The sequence below is a fragment of the Lepisosteus platostomus genome, chromosome 21 (genome assembly GCF_059453375.1).
Source record: "Lepisosteus platostomus isolate fLepPlt1 chromosome 21, fLepPlt1.hap1, whole genome shotgun sequence".
NCBI classification, from domain to species: domain Eukaryota; kingdom Metazoa; phylum Chordata; class Actinopteri; order Semionotiformes; family Lepisosteidae; genus Lepisosteus; species Lepisosteus platostomus.
Genome location: NC_142631.1, coordinates 17,899,257 through 17,919,815, shown reverse-complemented (window position 1 = coordinate 17,919,815; position 20,559 = coordinate 17,899,257). Strand labels below are relative to the sequence as shown.

The following is a 20,559-nucleotide window of genomic DNA, read 5'->3' as shown; positions in this document are numbered from 1 at the left end:
AACCTTGACTGTAGAATAAATGTAATTCAGAGGTAAGATGTGTTTTAAAATATTGTGCTGGTGTCTTGTACAGGAATGAGAGAACTTGTTCCCAGCAAGACTCCTATGAAGAAAGACAGGAGGAATATAGAGATGTTTCAGCTGAAGATCTCTCCCACTCTGGTTATCGCCAGACCAGGAGGCCCGAGATGGCTTTCAGTTCCTCCCAAAAGAAGGTCCATGACCAAGAAAGCAGACAGAACGAGGCTCTGGCACCTTCCAACCAAAACCGTAGCCTTTCAGGCGATGCTGAATATCTAAAACCGGAGCGTCAGGGTGAGCCCAAAGAAGTGGGATATAGGCAAAAAAAGGATAGTGCCAGAGATGAGGCGTTTGATAACTCTGCAAAAGAGAAGACCTTTGCATCTGATTTTTGGAGGAATGATGGCCTTCAGAAGAAAGAGAATGGTCCTTCCTCCCAGTGGTCTGACTCGAGCTCCAATACCAGCAGCAGCCAGCCCCAGGAGTCCACTGGGAGACCTCTGACCAGGAGAACAGGGCCGATAAAGAAGCCCGTTCTCAAGGCTCTGAAAGTAGAGGATAAGGAGAATGAAAAGCCTAAGGTTGAAGTTGAAGAGAAACCTGTCCCCTACAAACTGAAAGAGAAGGAAGTCCCTTCTAGCGTGTATGAGCAGAAAAGGGACTTGAGCCTACCTCTAGGTGCAAAGTACTCCATTACCCCTGCTGTGGCAGCTGTGGAAGAAAAGTACCCCACATACGCTAAGGCGGAGAAAAACCCAGAGAGCTCTGCTGAGGACGAGCAGAAAGACAACAGCTGGGAAAGCAAGTCCCAGCCGAGGGAGCCCAGAGACGGCAGCGATCCTCCTGCCCCGCGCCGCAACAACTGGATCTTCATAGACGAGGAGCAGGCGTTCGGAGGCGCGAGAGGAGCGGGGCGAGGGAGGGGCAGGGGGTTCAGGGAGTTCAGCTCCAGAGGCGGGCGAGGGGGCCGTGGGGAGAGCTCGAGGGGGGGCTACAATGGCCAGAGGGTGGGCCGAGGCCGGAACCTGCGCGAGTTCGCCAAGCCGGAAGACGTCCAGAGGGGCAAGCCCCGGCGTCGCAACGTCAGCGAGACCCTGAGCGAGACCTCGGAGTACGAGGAGCTGCCCAAGCGGCGCAGGCAGAAGGGCTCGGAGAACGGCGGGGATCCGGTCGGCGCTGAGACCGCCAACGCGAGGAAGGTGGACAGCAAGGATTCCTGGAGGTCCAACAAGGTTTACACGGACGAACAGAGCAGTGGCAGCGAGTCTCGCGAGAAGCCCAAAGCTAGCAGGGGTTTTGGTCGCTCTCTGCCCCCTCGGCTCACCAACGCCAGCGGCTACGGACGAGGGTTTGGACCCAGAGAGCCCTCGACGTGGAGAGGCAGGGGAGGGGCGTTTGTGGGAGGCCTGGTCCAGGAGAATGGTTACGGCCCGGTCCCGGACACCTTCTCCAGGAGACCACAGGAACGGGAGCCTCTGAAATATTCCCAGAAGTACGCGGGGACCTTCGTTGAAAATGGATTTGAAGACCGAGGCGGGGAGGAATACTTTGTGGATGGGGACAATCCTGACGGCAGGCCCCTGAGACGCCGGAGACCGCCGCGGCAGGACAAGCCGCCCCGGTTCAGGCGTTTGCGCCAGGAGAGGGAGACGGGAGCGCAGTGGGCCGGCGAGGAGCATGTCGGCGGCGACTTCTCCAGCTCCTGGCCCAGTAGGGCAAAGGGGGAGGACGGCGGCGTTCCCCACCTCGCTGGGAGCCGAGGCCGTGACGTGGCGCACCCGGAGCAGGGTGCCGAAGACTGGGAGACTGCCTCCGAGAGCAGCGACTTCAACGACAGGCGGGAGAAGCGCTCCGGCCTATCCCAGGGCGAGATTCCCTCGGAGTTGGGGCACGGGGAGGCGGGATCGGGGGAGAAGAGGGAGCTCTCCAAGCGCAGCTTCTCCAGCCAGAGGCCTCTCGTGGAGAGACAGAACCGAAAGGGGGATCCCACAGGACTTGGAGACAAAGTGTCCAGGTCTGCTGAAACTCCGTCCCGGAGTGAGAGCTGGCAGAATGGGATGCACTCCAGCAGCAAAAGGTTAATTGCTTACAGACATTTATTCAAGCGTAAGGTGGCCTAGAGCTCTTAACCGACCAGATATATTTTGCAGTTTAACTCTTCCTTTTAATAATTAAACTGGGAATTAAAATATTTGCATATTAAGTTTTTTTTACTTTAGGGTGCCAATAAAATGCTTGTTTTCTAAACATTGAGTGTTGGGAGTTGTATTTTTTTAAAGTAGTTTAACTAATAACTGTGCTTTTAGAAAATGAAATGTCCACGTTTTCCTTTGCAGAAATTAAATCTTTCAGAATTGTGATGGATATTAATTTCTTTCAATGTTTTTTTTTTTGTTAACAGGGCTTCAGACGAAGCTGCCTCTGGAGCAGGGTACAACGTGGATCAAACTGTCAAGACAGAAGATGTTCCTCAGAACAACGCCTCTGAGCATTCCAGCAAAAAGTCGGAGAAAGAAATGAAACCTGTGTCACTGAAAAGCGACAAGTCAGATTCTTCACCTCAGTACAGCCTGAATAGTTACCAAAGTGAGTTCCAACAAAAGCAGAACCTAAAGAGCTGGTTACATGCCTGCAAAAAACATTTGTTCATGTTACTGCTTAAATATAAAAAAATTCAGTTGCAGAAGATGTGCCTGTTAAATAAAAGGTATAAATCATGTCGGCCAGTGGCAGGGCCCAGTAAATGCTTGGGATTGCTGGAGTGCCACTGTACCTCCTTGTAGTGTCGTTTCGGAGCACTTTTGCCGGCTCTGTCCTGCAGTACTGGGTTTAACTGCTTTCTCCTCTCCCAGTGGAGAATGAAACGGGAGTGTCCGTGCCCAGTGGGGAGGGGTTCACCGAGATCTTGTCCAAAAAACAGCGGCGTCAGCAGGAAGAGGAACGCCGGAAGAAAGAGCAGGGGGTACAGGTGGGTTGGCACGTGACTCGTGACGTCACATCACCTCTGGATCTTTAATAAATTCTCCAGCTGATGGCTCAGGTGCAAGTGATTTAAAAAGACCCTCTGATTAAGTTTGATATCTCTAGTAGCACCTGATGTTCTAACTATAAAAAGCCTGACATGAATAGAAGTTTAAAAACAAATGCAATCTTTGAAAGTCACAGTTCTCTAAAACCATTTTCCGTTCATTTAAAATTGCTTTAATGCTGCATTTGCTGCGTTTTCTCCTATGGTGGCATTAGTTGAATACAGAAAGTGAAATTATGCATTCAAAAGCAGTATATTCAATCATTTGTTGTTTTTTCCAGATACATATCTAGTTTCATTGGCATTTGGAAATTTTAATGTTCCATGTCTTGTGCAAATACTTCACTTTTCAGCTTAGCAATAAAATAACTATTTCCATATCCGGTTTTATCTTGAGATTGCCAGATGTGTGCTCTCAGTCCTTTTGCGTGTTTAAAGATGGAAGTTGAGGTCTGTACTTTCAGTACTGACTTTTGTATTCTTCCAATCAAATGATTTTTCCATATTAAAATGTTGACTGGGTTGTACTGTTCCAAGTCTAGAGAGCTTTTCAGTTTAGCTTCCTTACAGACGGTCTGTAAATGTTTCTGCAAACAAGGTCTTTCAAAATGATCATGTGCTGTTACTGTTGCACAGGTGTCCGTGAAAAACAGGGTGATTACTTCCAAGATACCTCCACGCTTTGCAAAGAAGCAGGGCGCCATTTCAGTGGATCAGGTTGAAGAGGGGCTCTCCACTAGCAACCTGGGGACTGAGATCTGGGAGAACAACAGTGCAGGTTTGTACCATTATTATTTCAGCAGCAGACTGTGCAGGCTAAGGAAAGTAACACATTACGGGTCGTATCTCACTCCGTTTTATGTGTGTCCTTGAAAGTGTCACTTCCAGTACAGAACCCTAATTTGTTCAGTTATTTTAAATAGCAGTTTTTTTATATTGGTAGACTTATCCATTATAGAAAATAACCCTAATCATTGCAGTCATTCCAAATGAATGCATTTTTTATTTGGAAGAACAGATTTATTGTGAATTTACATTCAATTCTTTTTAAAATAATTATATGGAAGTAAACTGCTGTTTTGGAAAGGGTGTTTATACATGGTCACAAGTAGTAGTAGACTCCAGCTTCACTCAAATTGAACAGCTTTCCATTTTTGTGAGAGAGGTGTTCCAGTGTGGTAATAACGTCTGCATAAGAGTCATCGTTAAATTTCTTACGTGTCTGCCTTTGACTTCAGCTGATAGACTATTGCTGATGCAAGGATTGCTTATGGATTCCTTAACAAGCACATGTAAAAAGTAAATTGGATATTTAAGAGTAAAAATTCAAAGAAATACTCTACATTTCATTCAGAATAATTAGAAATCAAATCAAGCTTTAAGCTTGGTAAATATAGGTCAATGAAAAATTCTGACGTTTTGTTAAAATTGTCAAATTTTTTCACCCAGCTCTTTCTGTTCAGTCCACTGGTGGAGATTCTTGGACAAAGCCAGTATCCTACGCTGGGGCAGAACCAAGCTCCACTGAGGTATGGTTATTTTTAGGCCATTTTTCCCCCCATCTAAAGATTTTAAACAGCCCCATTGAGTGTCTCTGGAAATGGAGGTGAACTCCTTCATTGTGCGTGGATCTTATATCATGAATGCACCTGCAGCTGAGTCACATGTAGCTTGGAAGGCATTTTCACTTGTGTGAAAGTGTCCTTCGGTTTTGCAAAAGGTGACTTATGTATTAAATGAAGTCAGTTTTGTGTTTTGCAATACAGCACATCTCTAGGAACAGTAGTAGAAAATGCATTCTAACAACGCAACTTGATCAGTTCATCTTTTCTGATGCCCCAACAGTCAGCATGCGTGCTTAATGATCTGGTGAATGATACATTGACGGTGTTATCAAGAGCTCTGCAAATATCTAAAAGTAGAACTCCATGGGAGATGAATGCCCTGTTCTCAGGACCGAGGCGCCGTCCTCCAGCGTGTTTCTAAAGAGCTGATTGCCTCAGGTGAATGGGCCTTTTCTGTGACGGGATATCCTGTGAGACTCAGCATGGTGGTACACCCCCACCCCACCCCCCAGCCTGGAGAAAGCTGCTACACCCACTATAAGATTGAGCAAAGAAAAAACAAAGCAGAAACAAGTCGCTGCTTTTTTATAAATTTGCATTACATAAGCAATTCGAATATCTTTAAATTAGCATTACTTTGCTCAATTTGTGGGGGAAAAAAAGAAACATTTATCACCTCAATTGGAATTTGAAGCACCCTTGTGTTTTGTCTATTCCCAGGTGTTTAAAGGCAGTCAGACTGACAGTGGGATTGACCTGAGTGCTGAGTCTCAGGGATCCTCTGCCAACTCCTCCCAGAGAAGTTCCCCTTATGGCACCCTCAAGCCTGAGGAAATCAACGGGTCGACCCCAGCAGAACCAAAACAGGACGGGCTCAAAGACCTCACACCCAAGCAGATGGAGAAGAAGGTGCCGTTAACCAGCTCCCCTGTCTGCCGCCCCTCCCCTCCCCAGTAGGCCGCTAACCTCCACAGGGGTGTGTCCGTTTAGCGACTGTCCAAAGAATCGCTCAGAAGTGCAGGGCAGGCACTCCTGTTAAAATCTCTCTCCTGGCCGAGGGCATGTTGATCTGCTTGCTTCCGCTGGAGTGTAGCTATTTTGTGGTCCGCCGCGGTTTAAAAGGGTACTTTGTTGTATCTGCAAGACTCTGTGGTTATTTTTAAAAGCAGCCTTTATGGGTCGTGTAAACTTCAAATAATATCATTCCATTCCCTAATGAGTAGTAATTTTCAGTACCATTCTTCTCATCAGGTTGTGAAGCTGTTTTTTTTAACAATGAAGTAATGCAAAAACATCCGACGCCTGAAAAGTGTCTAAAAGACAAGGGATTTGGCGTTGAGTGATGTTACTGTCAGGATGCTATTCTGGGTGGTTAGAAAAAGGATGTCCTCATCAACATGGAAGAACTGATCTTTTCAAGTAAAACAGTAATCCTACATGTAGCCTTAGAGAGTTTGTCTAAGTGGGGGAGTTAAAATGCTGCATGTGGCATCCCAATGGTGACCTCACTTGCTTCTTTTGAGGCTGAAGGCCATTTCGTGTTTCTTAGACAATGGAGAAAAATGCCAAACAGGAAACGATCCATGATATTTATAACATTAATTATTCAGTTTCCTTAAAATTGAGCTCAGTAAACCTTTCGTTTTTTTAGTAAACTTTTTTAGTTTTTAAATTTCCATTAAATTTGTGGGGAAAGAATAAAAACCGCTTGCTGCATTTAGATTAGCATGTAGTTTTATATGCTTTGCATTTTAATATACGATATTTGCAAGATGGTGGCATGGACAGTATAGCTTATCTTTATTTCAAGTTAAATTTTCCTGGTTCTCGGATTTCCACCAAACTCACAACTTGGGGTATACGTTTAGGGCACAACTCTGCAGTTGCAGGCACTACTGAAGCCAGATGGTGGGGGGGGTAAAAGCACTGTCACACAGGGCATTTTATGTCACATCTGAATTGAAAGACTTGAAACAGTTTACACACCAGAACCCATGAAAAGTGAAATGTGTTGAATGGCCGACCCTGATGCTCTTTGCAGAACCTCTTCTCCTGTCAGTGTGATTAAGTAGGAGCAACCCTTATTGGCTCTACTTTGTCAAGCTGCTGTCCTTTCAACAAATATCTATGCATCTACCAGGATATGTTCCAAAAGCATGTACACTGAATGAACACTTAATATCAGACCAATTGAGTTCTCAGTGTTTCAAAATCCAGTTTGAAGAGGACATTGAATAGGGTTTTTAGTAATATGATTTAATACATTGATTTTCAGTGACATTTTTCTTCATTAAAGGTATTGCTATGTCAATTGACAAGTTCTTTGCAGAAAATTCATCGTCTTTGAATAAAATTTAATTGCAGGTTTCTGAGGAGACTAGTTAGTCATAAGTTTACCTTGTCTTAATTATTTATTCCCTCCTTTTGTTTTCATCTCTCTAGGACTCGGAGACCAATTCAGAGCAGAGCAAGGAACACAAACCTGGCCCCATTGGGAATGAGCGATCCCTGAAACACCGCAAAGGATCAGAGGGGATAGAGAGGCTGGAAGGAAACATTCCCCCTGTTAATGGCGTGGATATACATGTGGAAAACGTTATCCCTGTACCACCCATTGAGTTTGGAGTGAGTGCAAAGGTAAAGGAGGAATCACGTCTGTTGGCATGGCACACCTTATGAACAGCAAAGGTTGTAGTGGCTTCGAATCTTTCTATCTGTGAAAAAGTAGTGCTTTCAAAGTTTGCGTGATTTCTTTTAAAATAAATTTGCTGAACCCGGAGCATCTGGTATTGCTGCTTTTTATGGGAGAGTGCATCATGTTTTATTTAGTGGTGCTTTTATTTCCTGATTGCCTTGGATTTTGTAATTTGGTTACTTTGAGTTGTTTCCTGGCTCAAAGGTGATTTTCTCTTAGGATTCTGACTTCAGTCTGCCTCCTGGATCCACCCCGGTTCCTGTTTCAAACCCAGTAACAAAGCTGCAGGATGCTTTGGCCAGTAATGTAAGTCAAGTCTTCAGTCTTTATAATTATGGCAGTCCCTAATAATAATCTGTGCACAAACTGAGCCGCATTCACATTCCATTTTTTTTACATGGAACAATTGTAGGTGGCTCTCACTCAAGCGATTCCGATGCTCCGCCGCGATCATCTGCCGCAAGGCATCGGCCTCAACCCCATCTCCTTCCCGAGCACCGACCTCACCCTCAAGGTACTCGTCCGTGCAGAGCAACCCTGGGCACAGCAGTGCCCACAGCATTCAGGGCACCGGGTGCGCGGCTTTTGGCGGGGGTCCTGAGTGTTCCTGTTCCTGTGCCGCAGATGGAGTCTGCGCGGAAGGCGTGGGAGAATTCCCAGTCGCTGCCCGAGCAGGGCTCCCCGGGCGGCGCGGGCTCGGGGGGCCAGCCCCCCTGCAGCGTGGGCTCCTCCAGCGGCGTGAGCTACAGTTCGTTTGGGGGGGTGTCCATGCCACCCATGCCCGTGGCCTCGGTGGCGCCTTCGGTCTCGATGCAAGGTAGGGTCCCCACGTTACCCTGGTCTTCTGGAAGTGAGGAACGCAAGGTTGTGTTCTTGTCATCTGTATTCTGTGTACAGCAAACCCTCAGTTGAGCTGACCAACTGGGGGAATGGATGTCCATTATTGCTGGCCTGTTAAATCATGTAGCATTTTTCAGTCCAGAAACACAATTACATGAGGTATTTTTATATATATATAAAAACACTAAGTGCTTTCTGGCTCTTCAGACTTATTTTTAGGAATTTCTGTTGGCACAGTCAATGACAATTGTTCTGTACTTTTTTAAACAAATATACAAGCTTTTTATTTCATGTTTTGTCAATAAACTATAAAATGTGATCAAACATAGGAAACCGAACACCTATCATAAACTGTTGACCAAGCCCTATAGGCCACCATTATTATTTCTGTATTTTTACTGTTTATTTTTACCTAGTTTTATTATTCATGGATTTACATATGTTAAAATTCTAGCCATATTTCTTAAAATGCTTATTTTTTAAAAGTTTGCTCAAGCATACAAAACACTTATGTGTAAGCTGAGGGCTTACTGTATACTGATTGTTCAAAACATTTCATTAAGCGAAGTTCTGTGTTCATTAAGCCTGTGTTGGTTGCGAAAATGTTTTTAAACGTTGCCATGAATGACAGCAGCAACCCCTCAGTACACTTGTGCTCCGAGTGAAGTGGAGGGAGGGGCTGCCTTGCAGGTTTTGAGTGGAAACGTAATGAATTTTTGTGATTTCATGTCTGTCCCCCCCCCCAGGTAATCATATTCCACCCCTCTATCTGGACGGGCATGTCTTTCCCAGCCAGGCCCGGCTGGTTCCTCCAGCCTTGCCCCAGCAGCAGAGCTATCAGCAGGTAGGCCCCTGCCGTCTCCCCACCACACTGACCTCTGATTGTCTGCTCAGACGCACCCGAGGCAAGGAAGTCGGCAGCAGAGGTTTACTCGGCAAATATTCAGAGTGTTTACCTTTGGTTAGGTTTACATTTTGAGACTGTTCGTTAGTACAGTTCCAGGTTTTACATCTCTACATGATGAGGTCTCTGGCACCATGCAAGATGTGTTGTCTTGGAAATGAAACATTTTAAAGTAATTTGTGTTGAGTCCATTTTGAAACATGAGCTGTTCAGCAAATGGCGCAGTGGATGTGAGCGGCTTGTTTCGGGGAGCCCTCTGCTGCCGCTGTCCTGCAGGGCTTGGCGAAGCTCGTTGTCATGTCTCGTGTTGTCCTGTCCTCTCTCCCGGCAGGCTGCGGCGGCCCAGCAGATCCCCATCTCTCTCCACACCTCCCTGCAGGCCCAGGCCCAGCTCGGGCTGCGTGGCGGGCTCCCAGTCTCCCAGTCCCAGGAGATGTTCAACTCCATCCCGCCTTTTAGGTCTGTTTCTGTTGCTCAGCACTGTGGTTACTGTCCTGGTGGGCACCAGGGTGCCGGTGCAGCAAGGCTTATGAAGTTGTTTTCCCTTCTGGCCAGAGATGATCCATTTCATTAGCGTTCTGTACAAACCATTTTCATTGCTTTCCTCTGAAAGTTTCCTGATATAATATTCTGCTTGGTATTCCTTGAAATGTTTGTTTTCAATATGTACACCTTTTAACTTTTCATAGCTTTTCCTTAGTCTGATGTTAGAAAAGCGCATTTATGAGGCATTGTATGTTTTAAATGGACCAGACTGATTTACTAGTGCTCTGTTCTTGCAGGTCCCAGGTGTACATGCACCCCAACCTCTCTCAGCCCAACGCCATGGTCCTGCCAGGAGCTGCCCCCATGAAAGGCCACTACTCGCCCTTCCCTGGCATGCAGCCGTCGGAGATGGTGAAGCCCCAGTCAGGCTCGCATTACCAGCCCATGAGTGGCAGCCAGGCCCTTGTTTATGATGGGCAGATGAATCAGGCTGCAGGAATGGGCACCTCGCAGCTCATGGACTCCCAGCTCATCCAGGTGCTTCTGCTGATTCTACAGCACCTAGCGTGCATCACCTTGTATACAGCACTGTTCAACACGCAGGAGAACAGCACACAGGCTGCAAATGAATTAAAAAGTACACAAGGCTCTCAAATTTAAGTAGAGGCTAGTAAAGCAATTGCATTTTTGGTATTTATAGGAGGTTGCCGAAAAATGTAGTGTAAGAAGGGGTGTAGTCAAGACTACAGAGCCTACAGCTTGAGAAATGTTTCCATTGGTTATAGGAAGAGCAAATAAGAACCAGAAAACTGAAGTGTAGGTTTAGAAAACATGGAGAAAATTGTATGTGCCGCTGTTGAACACATGGTTGGTGTGAAGCGCTATTAATTTGGACACTTAATTGGTAATGCACTGTAACGTGCAGAGGCTGGTAGTAGCGGAAGGGGTGTCTGTTCCTCTGTTTCGATGGTGGGGGTGGGTTCTGAGCAGCTCCAGCAGCGAGGGGGTAATCTGAGCTGACGTTTCGAAGGCTTTCCTTGCTTGGCAGGTGACCATGCCCCTGCCGGGGTCGCCGCTGCGGTACGGCTCCCAGCAGCACCTCATCCTGCCCCCGTCCATCCAGCTGCAGCAGGGCCAGAACCTGCCCGTGGGGGCCCCCCGGCGCGTGCTGCCCCCCGGCTCCCAGCCCCCCGTCATGACGGGCAGCAGAGAGGTGAGCCCCCCGTTCCTGTGGGGTGGCCGGCTGGCGGCCCGTTAACGGTTTTAATAGTAAACGACCATTTTAACTGTAGTTTGCCGTTGTAGCTGGGATACTAAAGGTTTTACAACCGTTTGAGTTAAATCTATATTTTGGTTGCTTTAAAAGTCAACCAATATATTTTTAGTACAGGATCACGTTAAAATGCATTTCTAAAAGCTGTTTCCTTTACAAGCAAACAGACTACATTTTAAGGGTCATTTCCCTTTAATGATGAATTCCTTACAGAAGTAACCATTTGTGGAGTCTTCAACGTTTTGTTTTTTGTTTAATCACTAGTTTTTCCACTTTCCCCAACTTAGCTACCGAGATGCATGTAAAATCTATATAGTTATAACCTCTACACTTTTGTGGTTCAAAAGCACTGTTATAACATTGTTGATGGAAATCTATAGTGCTCTATTTTCCTCTCCTTGACTTTTCTTATTTCCTTTTAGACATCGCAGATGGAGATGAAAGGCTTTCAGTTCCAAGATAATAAGGCAAACCATTCTCCTGGCATGTCAGCAGGGTCTGCCCAAACTCCCAGCTCTTACAGGTGAGCCACCATTGCCATTACCGACTTGGCCTCCTGCTGGCAATATATAGGCAGTGTTTCAGACTTTCGGTAGTTTGACTAAGGGGGTACAGATTTCAAACTAAAGAAAGTAATCGATGAAGACCTCAGTGTCGTGTCTGCCTGGTGGATGTGCCAAGATGTGTGTTCTCCCTTTCAGGCCTGGATCTGCCAGTCCAAGTGGGAAGCCCTCAGGCCCCGGAGGGCCGGCCAGTGTAGCGCCCCTTCCTGGACACTATGCTCAGCAGGTATTGATCCCAAATGGTTCTGTACTAGAGATTTTACACTGCAGTACACAGCAGAGCATAGGGACAGCTCTGGTCTGTATGTTTAACCCTCAGTGCCATAGGGTATTGGAAGCCCCCTATGTTTGAGTGAATGCACTGTTAAATTCTGTTGCTCCGTGCTTCGAGACAGCCATTCAAAAACCAAAGGCGTGTTGGGAACAGGTGTAGCTTTCTTTTGCATGTTCTTAAACTGTTTTGAATGTGAGCCTTGGTGGTGGTTGAAAGGCTAAGCTGATAAACATTTGAGCCCATTTAATTTACGTGAAAACAATCTCCCCTCGCTGGCTCCACGGCCGCGCAGACGGGCCGGCGCTTGCAGCCCCTGTACGTTCATCTGCCTTGTTCGCTCTCAGGTCCCGCCACCGCAGGGCGGCATGATGATGCACATGCGCCCTCCCGCCACGGGGCCCTTCCCCAGCCCCATCCAGCGGCCGGTGATGCAGATGAGCAAGGCGGTCATCATCCGCTCCCCTCAGTACCCCAGCCCTGGCCGGGAGCCCCCGCCCTGCATCTCCCCCGCCAACAGCACCGATTCTGCGAAAGGGACGGAGGAAGGCATGAAGGTGAGCCACCCACCATCATTTTAGGTAATTTCTATTTACCCCCATTTATCATTTTCCAAAATGCCTCCATGACATGCACATTCGCTTTCTAGCTTCTTGCTCTGCTCCACACCTGCGTTTTCTGCAAGTCTCGTTTTAGTTTGAGCTATCTCTGGCTTGTGGAAGGTTTTATAACGCTGGAGATGTTGGGGGGGGTTCTTCTCCCTTACGCCTCCCATGTTGCTCAGCGTTCATCCGTTCCCAGAGTTTTGTCTTCAGCCCTCCATCTGCAGTTCGCTGTTATGGTGTCCAGGGATGCTTGTGCGAGTACTGTGGGTTTTGCTTTATCTCATCGGAATATTCTCAAGCTATTCCATCACTTCCGATTGTATAATGTGTTGTTCTGTCAGATGCCTTAATCGGAGTATTTCTTAGCAAAACCAAATTTCAAAAAGGCATCGCCACATAAATGCTCCAATGAAGAAGTTTGTCTGCAGCCTCCCGGGGAGTATGGACTATCGCTTGAAGTCTCAAGATGTAATCATACTCTTGGGAGTTGGTTGAATTTCTGTCCATTCTTTTGGCATCTGTAGGGTTCAGGTATTGCAGTTTTGAATGACAAAATATTTGTGTATCTGTAAGAAGTGCTTGCAGAAGGTTAAATAGTTTTAAGGTTTGTACTGTGTAGAATTGTTGGTCTAAAATCAATATGCGCTTAGTAAGGCCCCTTTTTTTCCCCCTGTAAAGACCAAGCCACGCGATGTCCTGCCGAGCTCCGGCGATGGGAAGGGACAGGCCCGGATGTCCAGCCTGCAGGAGCCACAGACCTCGAGCCAGATGAAGCCAGTCCGGACCGGGGCCATCAAGCCGCAGTCTGTCAAGGTGGAGGAGGGGAAGGCGTAACGGGAGGCCGGTGCTGTGGACCAGAGCACACTAGCAGCCGCGAAGGCAGTCCCCGAGATTGGCCTCCGCACTGGCCAGGGAAGATCACCAGTGGGATCTGACTCCTATTAAAGCAAATTCAAGCGTTGTATTGATCGAACACAGTATATATAAATATATAAATAAACACATAGGGACACTTTGAAGCAGACTTTTCATTTCATCTTATTTATTAACTCTACATCCAAACAATAAGTCGTTCAGGTTCTGTCATTTGCCTACATCAAAGGAAAGAGAAAAATAAGTAGCTCCTGCAGCTCAACAATTTCCACTTGCAAAATAACACAAAAAGGACTGCAGTTGTGTAAATGTGGCAAATGCAAGAGAATAATACAAGGCTAGTATGTAAGCTTTTAAAGCTTTCTTTCCCAAACATTCAACTTTTCTTAGCCACTTTGCTGGTACCTTGGAGTTTTAACTTTTTAAGTAATCTGAAAACTTAATATCCTTCGTTATTAAAGGAATCCTTTTATTCAATAAAGTACTATTAAAACTGAAGCAGAGGACACCTGTTTTGTGCGATCTGAAAGAAATGTTTCATGGAGAGACCCTGTAGAATCTGTTACAATTGTATTTCTCACAGCTTGTGAAATGTATACAACTGTGCTTAGGTAACTGCAAATATGTTTCCGTAACTCTGCAAAGCCTAGACTTTTTCATTACTTGTTTTTATTTTTGTGGTATTAAAAGATTTTTGGCATCATAAATCACACTCTGGTTTAAGTTTTAAGCTTCACAGGGGTTTATGAAGTGTTTTATGCATGTGGTGTAAATTAAAACGTATACGCCAGGGCCAGTGATACTTGTAACTTTGCATTTCAGAGATGTATCTAAAGTGAGTAAAATGTACAGCTGAGATGTGTGTGGACAGTGCAAAAAAGGCAGTTTTGTAGCCATCTTTGTGTAAGGGGTCCTCATTGAGTTGCCGATGTGTTCCCAGGTAGTTGGTAATGAGCAGACTGATTTTGTTTTTCTTTTGTGGGGTTTTTGCTTGTAATTAGTAACTTAATTTTTAATATTGCTACATTACATGTATGTCAAGTATAATGCCTACTAAAAAGATGCGATTTTCCTCCAGGTGTTTTCGCCTGAGGCCTGACAGCTGTTCAAGGGCTTTCGGTTTTTATTCTTTCTCCCTCTTGAACTTTTCTTCTCCTTGCTGTGTGAAGTGATGACCTATTGGCTGACTCAGGTTGACACAGGGCGGTGGGGAGTCATGAGAGTGGCTGTAATGGCAGCACACGGAGGATGAGATCCATACCATAAACCCACAATGTTGCCAACAAGGAAAAACCAGTGTACATGGGGAAATTAACAGCACATGAAACCTTGCTCTTTTTCTTTTTATTTGCTTAAGCCCAGGCTATGTATAATGTGACTGTAAACCTTAAGTGCTGGAGGGGCCAGTGTTGAAGGGAGTTTTTGGGAAGCAGGCAATAAAATGGTTGAAAGATGTTCAGCCTCAGTAGCTGTGGAACAAGGCCTAGCAAATAGAGAATGCAGTATGCAATGTAAACAGCCGGGAAGCTGATCATGCTCACCCCCTTTAGCCTGGTTGAACATTGCAGTTACTTTATAGCTCCAGCTCCAGGAAGAAAAGGACACTGCATCTTCATCTCACAGGGGTTAAATCCATCATTCAATTGAATAATACCACATCATGTAGCTGCCCTGTTCTATAACTCCGTGAGCTTGCTGATCTCATCTTTTAATTATTATTCCTGGTTCAAATCATGACAAAACACTATTTAAAGTACTTGTTTAGATCTAGTTGGTGTTTCACTGATTTTATATATATATATAAAAATATATATATAGTCTCATTCTGTGCTGGGGAGGCCAAAAACCTACTTGATTTCTATTACTGTATTTAATGTCACTTGATACACTAAAATGTTTACAGGTTGTTTTTATATGGCTGTATATGATTTTCTTTTTTTCACAGGACATATACAATTTGGTCACATTTGGAGGATTTTCTTTAGATTTTTAAGATGCAGTGGCTCTTTTCAAATTTAAGTTGGGATCATTCAGGCTGAGAGAAGTTGCCTTAGATCTAAGGTGGAGGTAATCTGGAGGAGTTGCTGATGAGTTGAACATGAATATCGCGAGATATTTGATTTGGATGTTAAAACTTTGCTTTCTTCCAACCATCACCAAGCTTATTTTAGTCTATCAGTTTTTGGCCTTTTCTTGTCTTTCTGTGTAGACTGATATTTGAAAGGGCAGACGATGGATATTTCACTGTAGAAGCTTTTTTTGTTTGTATTTTTGTTTCTGACTGGACCAGTCGTGATTTCATGGAGCTGTTCCTGCAGCTGTACAGCCTGAACCCTGTTATCAGTACCTGTTGTTTATCCTTTCAAATATGTGATTGTATTAGCTCTTTCCATATGAAAGAATTCTCCTTATTTAAATAAAAAATAAAGCAGATTATGCTTTTTCAAATACCTGCTGTGTACTTTTTTTAAATGAGACGTGATCGTTAGAACAAAAATCTAGTTCACACCTGGAGAAGACTACACAGCCGAAACGTGGTGTTTTCTCTTCTCTTTTCAGCATGGAACAAACCGATTGTTCCTTTGTGGTCATTAGATCTGCGAATTTCCAATGTTGGCAACAATGCTGCAAGGCCGAAGGTGGCTTTGCCGTGTGCTGCCTGTTCCCAAACGGTGGAAGCTGGGGCAGCTGTGCGGAGCGGGAGTCTCCAGTAGGTTCCCGGGGAATCTCAGCCCGGGGGGGTTTGTTGGTGGCCGTTGAATTTTGAACTTTTCTTTAAGACCTAAAATTTACTCTTAAGCACTAAAGAGCTGGAGTTCTGCTAAACTAAGAAAAACAGGCTCGACCTATAAGACTACGTGGGTTAAAGATCTGCAGGGACCGCGTTTGAGACCCATGGAGCAGCGTACGGATTCAGGTCTAGGTGCTTGGTGGGGCACTGCTGGTGTCTGGTGTGTAAAACACAAGGATTATAATGGACCTTTCTGCTCTCCTGCTTGAAGAAAGGTTTTTCCTGTTGCAACACAGATGTGTAAAGGGGTTTCCAACTGCTGGTTTAACTGGAGGGTATTTTTGTATAGTCTCTAGACGTACAACACGGTATGTTGTACAGCAAAATGCCCATCTACATGTGTTTCCGGAGATTGGCATAACTGGATAAGTGCGTCAGACAAATAATGAACGAACTTGTCATACTCCAATTTCCAGTCTTGTAATTGTCGTTTTAAAGGCCGCAATTTATTTCAGCGGTAGCCAGGCCCACCCTGGAATTATCCTAGGCCTACCCAATCAGTCCAAAGTAATTTTAAATTATTTTTCCCTTGTTGGCGTTACATGATTTACTTTTTAATGTTACGTGTTTTTTCATCATATGATTTGCTATTGGCTCGCTGTATCTTTTGTGACCTATAAGAAAATTATAAATGTAGTGGGGCGGTTCATGCGTAGCCTAATTGGCTATCGTTGTCATCAGACCCTCTTAGACCTATCTAGCGCTAGGTTTTTGGTTTATTAGCCAACATGGCAAAACAAATGCATACATCTGCGTTTTTTAAAATGTTAGTTTTAAATAAAAATGCAAGATAATGTACGTTGCTTAAGCGATTAACAGCTACCGAGGCCGTAGTTTTTTTTTAATCAAATCACCACTCTATTTGTGATCATTATTCGTATTTTGTATAGTTAGCTGACACGAGTACACGCCTGAAAGTAAATTGTTGGAGGGCGCCACCTGACAAGCTTGGCATCCCCCCGTTTTCATTAGATATTTTTTTTTATTTTCATAATTAAAGGATGGCCCTGCTTGAGCACTGCTGTCCGCAGCCATACTGCACTGCGGTAGAAATCGCCGCCGGCTTGCCATGCAGTCACTATGGTTACAGGCTCTGCAATCGAGCTCCCGTACTGCAGGCCGAATTAATCGATCACAGCCTCGGCGGCGGCGACTCTGTACAGCGGATCCCTGAAAACGGAGTTCTCGCCAAAGTGGGTAAGTCATATTTGACTTTTTTTCAGCATCCATCGATCACTTTGAGGTCAGTTTCCAAACGCCATACTGTTAGGGCTTGTATCGTCCGCGGGTCCGCGGGTATTAGCACGTAGATTTGAGCAGACCCTCAATAAGGCAAACGCAAAGAGGCAACGTCTGTTTAACGCTGTAACTACAGTACACTGGCAGAAACGAAGAAATTGAAAATAAGAGCTGGAAAATAACTAAATAAATAGACTCATTCCATATATTCGTTCGTATTATTACCATTGAAATAGCGGTACCTTTCTTTCGACACTGCGTTTTTTTTTTTTGGGGGGGGGGGGGTGCTTTTACTACTTTTACTAATTGATGCAGTTTTAAATATCTCAGTTCAGTCGAGTCATTTCTTCATTATATTGAATTGCAGCAACGGCACTAACTCAGTACACGCCTGTCTGTATGGGTCGCTATTTGTAAAGTAGGCGGGCTAGTGTTATCTTCATATCCTTAAGCATTAACAGAGGAAAAAGGTAACGTGACTTTAATCGGAGAGACTGGTGTGTAATGCTGAAACTTTTCCATATTTTGGTTTGAATTAAGAGTGACGTCAAAATTGTTCACTTTAGTGCGTGCTGGTAATTACAGTGTTAGAATTGAGCTTCTTTTCCTCCTGCAAAACACACAGTAAACACACAGTAATAGAGAGTAACACACTCTAGGCTGAGGAGTACGCTACTTTTAGGTTATTGAATGTGATGTTCTTATTTACAACGTGCCCGTCATGTCCTAACGTGTCTTCTCAGCAGGGTGAAGAACATCATGTTTGGACTCGTCAAACTGCCAGTTAAGGTGAAGGCAGAGATCGACTTGGTGTTGGTCGCAGTGACGATTTTGGGAATTTGGACTAGGCTCTCGGGAATCCATTTTCCCAATGCCGCTGTGTAAGCTACCTTTTCTCTTATCAGTATATGATGTGTTTCCTGCAGCTGATAACATGGTTTTGTAGAACATGCATTTCCAACCCATTTTTTGTCATTTAGATATTGCAGGTTTAAAAAGTTTGTTTGTCGCTAACACCCAGTGCTGCTTGAAATAAAACCGTATACTTGGTGGGTTTTCCAAATGGGGATCGTGTAAGATTCGTTGCTTGCGATGCATTTAATGGTAAATAAAACTGAAAGTAGTGGAATAAGTCTTCCAGGGGTCCCTCAGAAGAATGAGAATCCTTTTCCAGATCTCGCAGTGTACAGGAGTGGACCCAGTCGCTCATACCTGCAGTTGTGCTCTTCATAAAGGTTGTGACAACCCTGCTTTAAACCTATTGTACCTGATGGGCTGGAGAGAACCCAAAACGGAAGGGCCTGACGCTCCCCTGACTGCTGGGCACCATGTGTCACCTCTTTCACCTCTCTGGTGACTCTTCCCTTGCAGGTTTGATGAGGTCTATTACGGGCAGTTCGTGTCCCTGTACATGAAGCACGTCTTCTTCATCGATGACAGTGGCCCCCCTTTTGGCCACATGATTCTGGCTTTAGGAGGTAAGTGAATCCCTTCTTCTGAGACTCTCACAAAGAACACCTCGTGATACTTCAAGCACTCCATCGTCTCGGATGCTGAAGGCCACTGAGGATGCTGCTCATAGCCCTGATCTTCACCTTTTCAAAGGATAAAGAGGCCATATAGCATGAGATCCGATAGGAGCAGCTGAAGAGTAGAACAGACTGAGGTACTTAAGACTTAGTGGAGCACTGAGATTTGATATTTTTGCGGTGGGCTTTGTTGTTGTACTTGAAAGAGTAGGTAGGGTTCTGTTGAATTAAAAAATAAAACAGGGATAAATTCTCATGGGGGAGTAATTTAAAGACTAGAGTTACTGAGAGTGCCAGGAGATACTCCCTATTTGTATTTTTATGTCTTATATGAACTATGTTTTCCAACTGAGAAGAAATAACACTCATTACTGCTGCCCAGCATTGTGTGGGATTGAATCCACACTTAGCAAGTGATGGCTGAGAGCTTGTTTCAGGTGAAGAGAACACAGCGACCTGTGAAAGCCCAGTCTCATACCAATATCTTAGATTACTTTTTTACACAGATCTATATCAGAAAAGTTAGTTATTGAGTGGAGATTTGTTAGGTTGTAAAAAGTTTGGTATTATTTTTATCCCAAACGTGACACTTTACAAATGTGTTGGCAAAGCTGCTAATTAATGTCTTTTCTACACCTGATTAATATTACTCAGCTGGATTCCTCATTGTGTATTGCTGTCTGGTATTTTTAAATCTAGTTGAATTATCATATCGCTCCAGTTTTTCCATTCTAAACTGGCTTTGCATGGAGTTCGAAGTGCATTGTATAATCTTACCTGTGAGTGGTCTGTGGGATAGCTGCAGATATCTCAGACCTCGGGCTTGGGGCTTTCATCAGTACCAGAAACTAGGCAGAACATAGAGCTGTAGAATGACCTTCCAAAGGCCAACTGGGACTGATTATAATGGCATTTCTTGTATTTTATGTATTATTTTACTAATTGTAAATGTTGTGTCTTACACCCTCTACATTTTTTATTATAATTGCCTTCATTTCGTTAAGCAGTTCATACTGAGGGGCACCTTAAGATGTTGTCCATAAAAGGTGCCGCGTAAAATAAATTCTCGATCAGCCGAGTATGTAGTGTTGTATTTGATTTTTGCGCAATAAAACTCAGTGTCAACTTCCTTCTTACTCTGTTTAGCGTATCTTGGAGGATTTGATGGAAACTTTGTGTGGAACAGAATCGGGGCAGGTAGGAGCCTCTTGGGTGACTGTCTGGGGAATAACGCTGTCAGTGCTTGGTAGGAGACCCCATAAATCTGGGGACTGAGAAGGGGTGTCTGTCCTAGAGGTGAGTCCCTCACTGGAAAACATCCCCTGGCCATAACCTCCCTTTTCTAGAAAATGCTGTGTTCTAGATGGCTCTGAACGCTTCTGGTTGTATCAGACTCTTGCCAAGCTCAAGTACTTCCTAAACATGTTCACATCAGTCACACTGCAGAAGTATCGGAACGTGCAGTTTGACTGTGGGATTTAGTAAATATCTTCCCCTTCTTTATATGATTGCAGCCCTACATATACATACTGTATGGTGACAGATCATATGGGCAGTGTAGTGTTGTAAATTTCTAACAGCCTCATAGGACCAAATATAGATGTTTGGATTTTCTGTTGGAACTCTTATGTTCTGCTAAAATTACCCGATTTCTCCTGAGATGAATAAGTGCTTTTGGCCCCTTATTCTTTTTCCTGCATTTTTCAAAATGAATAATGGTGCAGAAACTCTATTTCCCATGACCTGTGAGCTCCTCCAAAAGCCTGTTTCTCTCGCAGAGCTGCACATCATATGTCCGAGTAGCACTTTGTGATCTGACAGATCATCTGGTGAGTTCTGCCGTAGACCAGGGGCTGGGACTCCGCCACGTGATGTT

The 20,559-nt window shown here is 44.8% G+C and overlaps 2 protein-coding genes across 15 annotated transcripts in view; both read left to right on the top strand.

The window, feature by feature from the left end:
- prrc2b (proline-rich coiled-coil 2B) overlaps positions 1–15,574 on the top strand; it is a 32,644-nt gene extending 17,070 nt beyond the window's left edge. For 6 of the 13 annotated variants that reach the window (XM_088615422.1, XM_088615424.1, XM_088615428.1 and 3 more), the window contains exons 16-33: positions 74–2,098; positions 2,423–2,607; positions 2,874–2,989; positions 3,686–3,827; positions 4,499–4,578; positions 5,335–5,523; positions 7,057–7,251; positions 7,529–7,615; positions 7,722–7,823; positions 7,934–8,126; positions 8,896–8,993; positions 9,385–9,512; positions 9,836–10,076; positions 10,570–10,752; positions 11,235–11,335; positions 11,514–11,601; positions 11,994–12,203; positions 12,930–15,574. In XM_088615422.1, the coding sequence (XP_088471548.1) occupies positions 74–2,098; positions 2,423–2,607; positions 2,874–2,989; positions 3,686–3,827; positions 4,499–4,578; positions 5,335–5,523; positions 7,057–7,251; positions 7,529–7,615; positions 7,722–7,823; positions 7,934–8,126; positions 8,896–8,993; positions 9,385–9,512; positions 9,836–10,076; positions 10,570–10,752; positions 11,235–11,335; positions 11,514–11,601; positions 11,994–12,203; positions 12,930–13,085 (4,519 nt within the window). In that variant the 3' untranslated portion in view covers positions 13,086–15,574. Of the gene's footprint in view, positions 1–73; positions 2,099–2,422; positions 2,608–2,873; positions 2,990–3,685; positions 3,828–4,498; positions 4,579–5,334; positions 5,524–7,056; positions 7,252–7,528; positions 7,616–7,721; positions 7,824–7,933; positions 8,127–8,895; positions 8,994–9,384; positions 9,513–9,835; positions 10,077–10,569; positions 10,753–11,234; positions 11,336–11,513; positions 11,602–11,993; positions 12,228–12,929 lie in introns of all 13 variants that reach the window. The other 7 variants (XM_088615434.1, XM_088615427.1, XM_088615431.1 and 4 more) reach the window with 5 other exon arrangements.
- A 990-nt stretch (positions 15,575–16,564) lies between these two features.
- The window catches only part of pomt1 (protein-O-mannosyltransferase 1), a 12,553-nt gene continuing 8,558 nt past the window's right edge, over positions 16,565–20,559 (top strand). The window contains exons 1-4 of one of the 2 annotated variants that reach the window (XM_088615064.1): positions 16,565–17,112; positions 17,901–18,035; positions 18,526–18,632; positions 19,830–19,880. In XM_088615064.1, the coding sequence (XP_088471190.1) occupies positions 17,914–18,035; positions 18,526–18,632; positions 19,830–19,880 (280 nt within the window). In that variant the 5' untranslated portion in view covers positions 16,565–17,112; positions 17,901–17,913. Of the gene's footprint in view, positions 17,113–17,897; positions 18,036–18,525; positions 18,633–19,829; positions 19,881–20,559 lie in introns of both variants that reach the window. The other variant, XM_088615063.1, reaches the window with a different exon arrangement.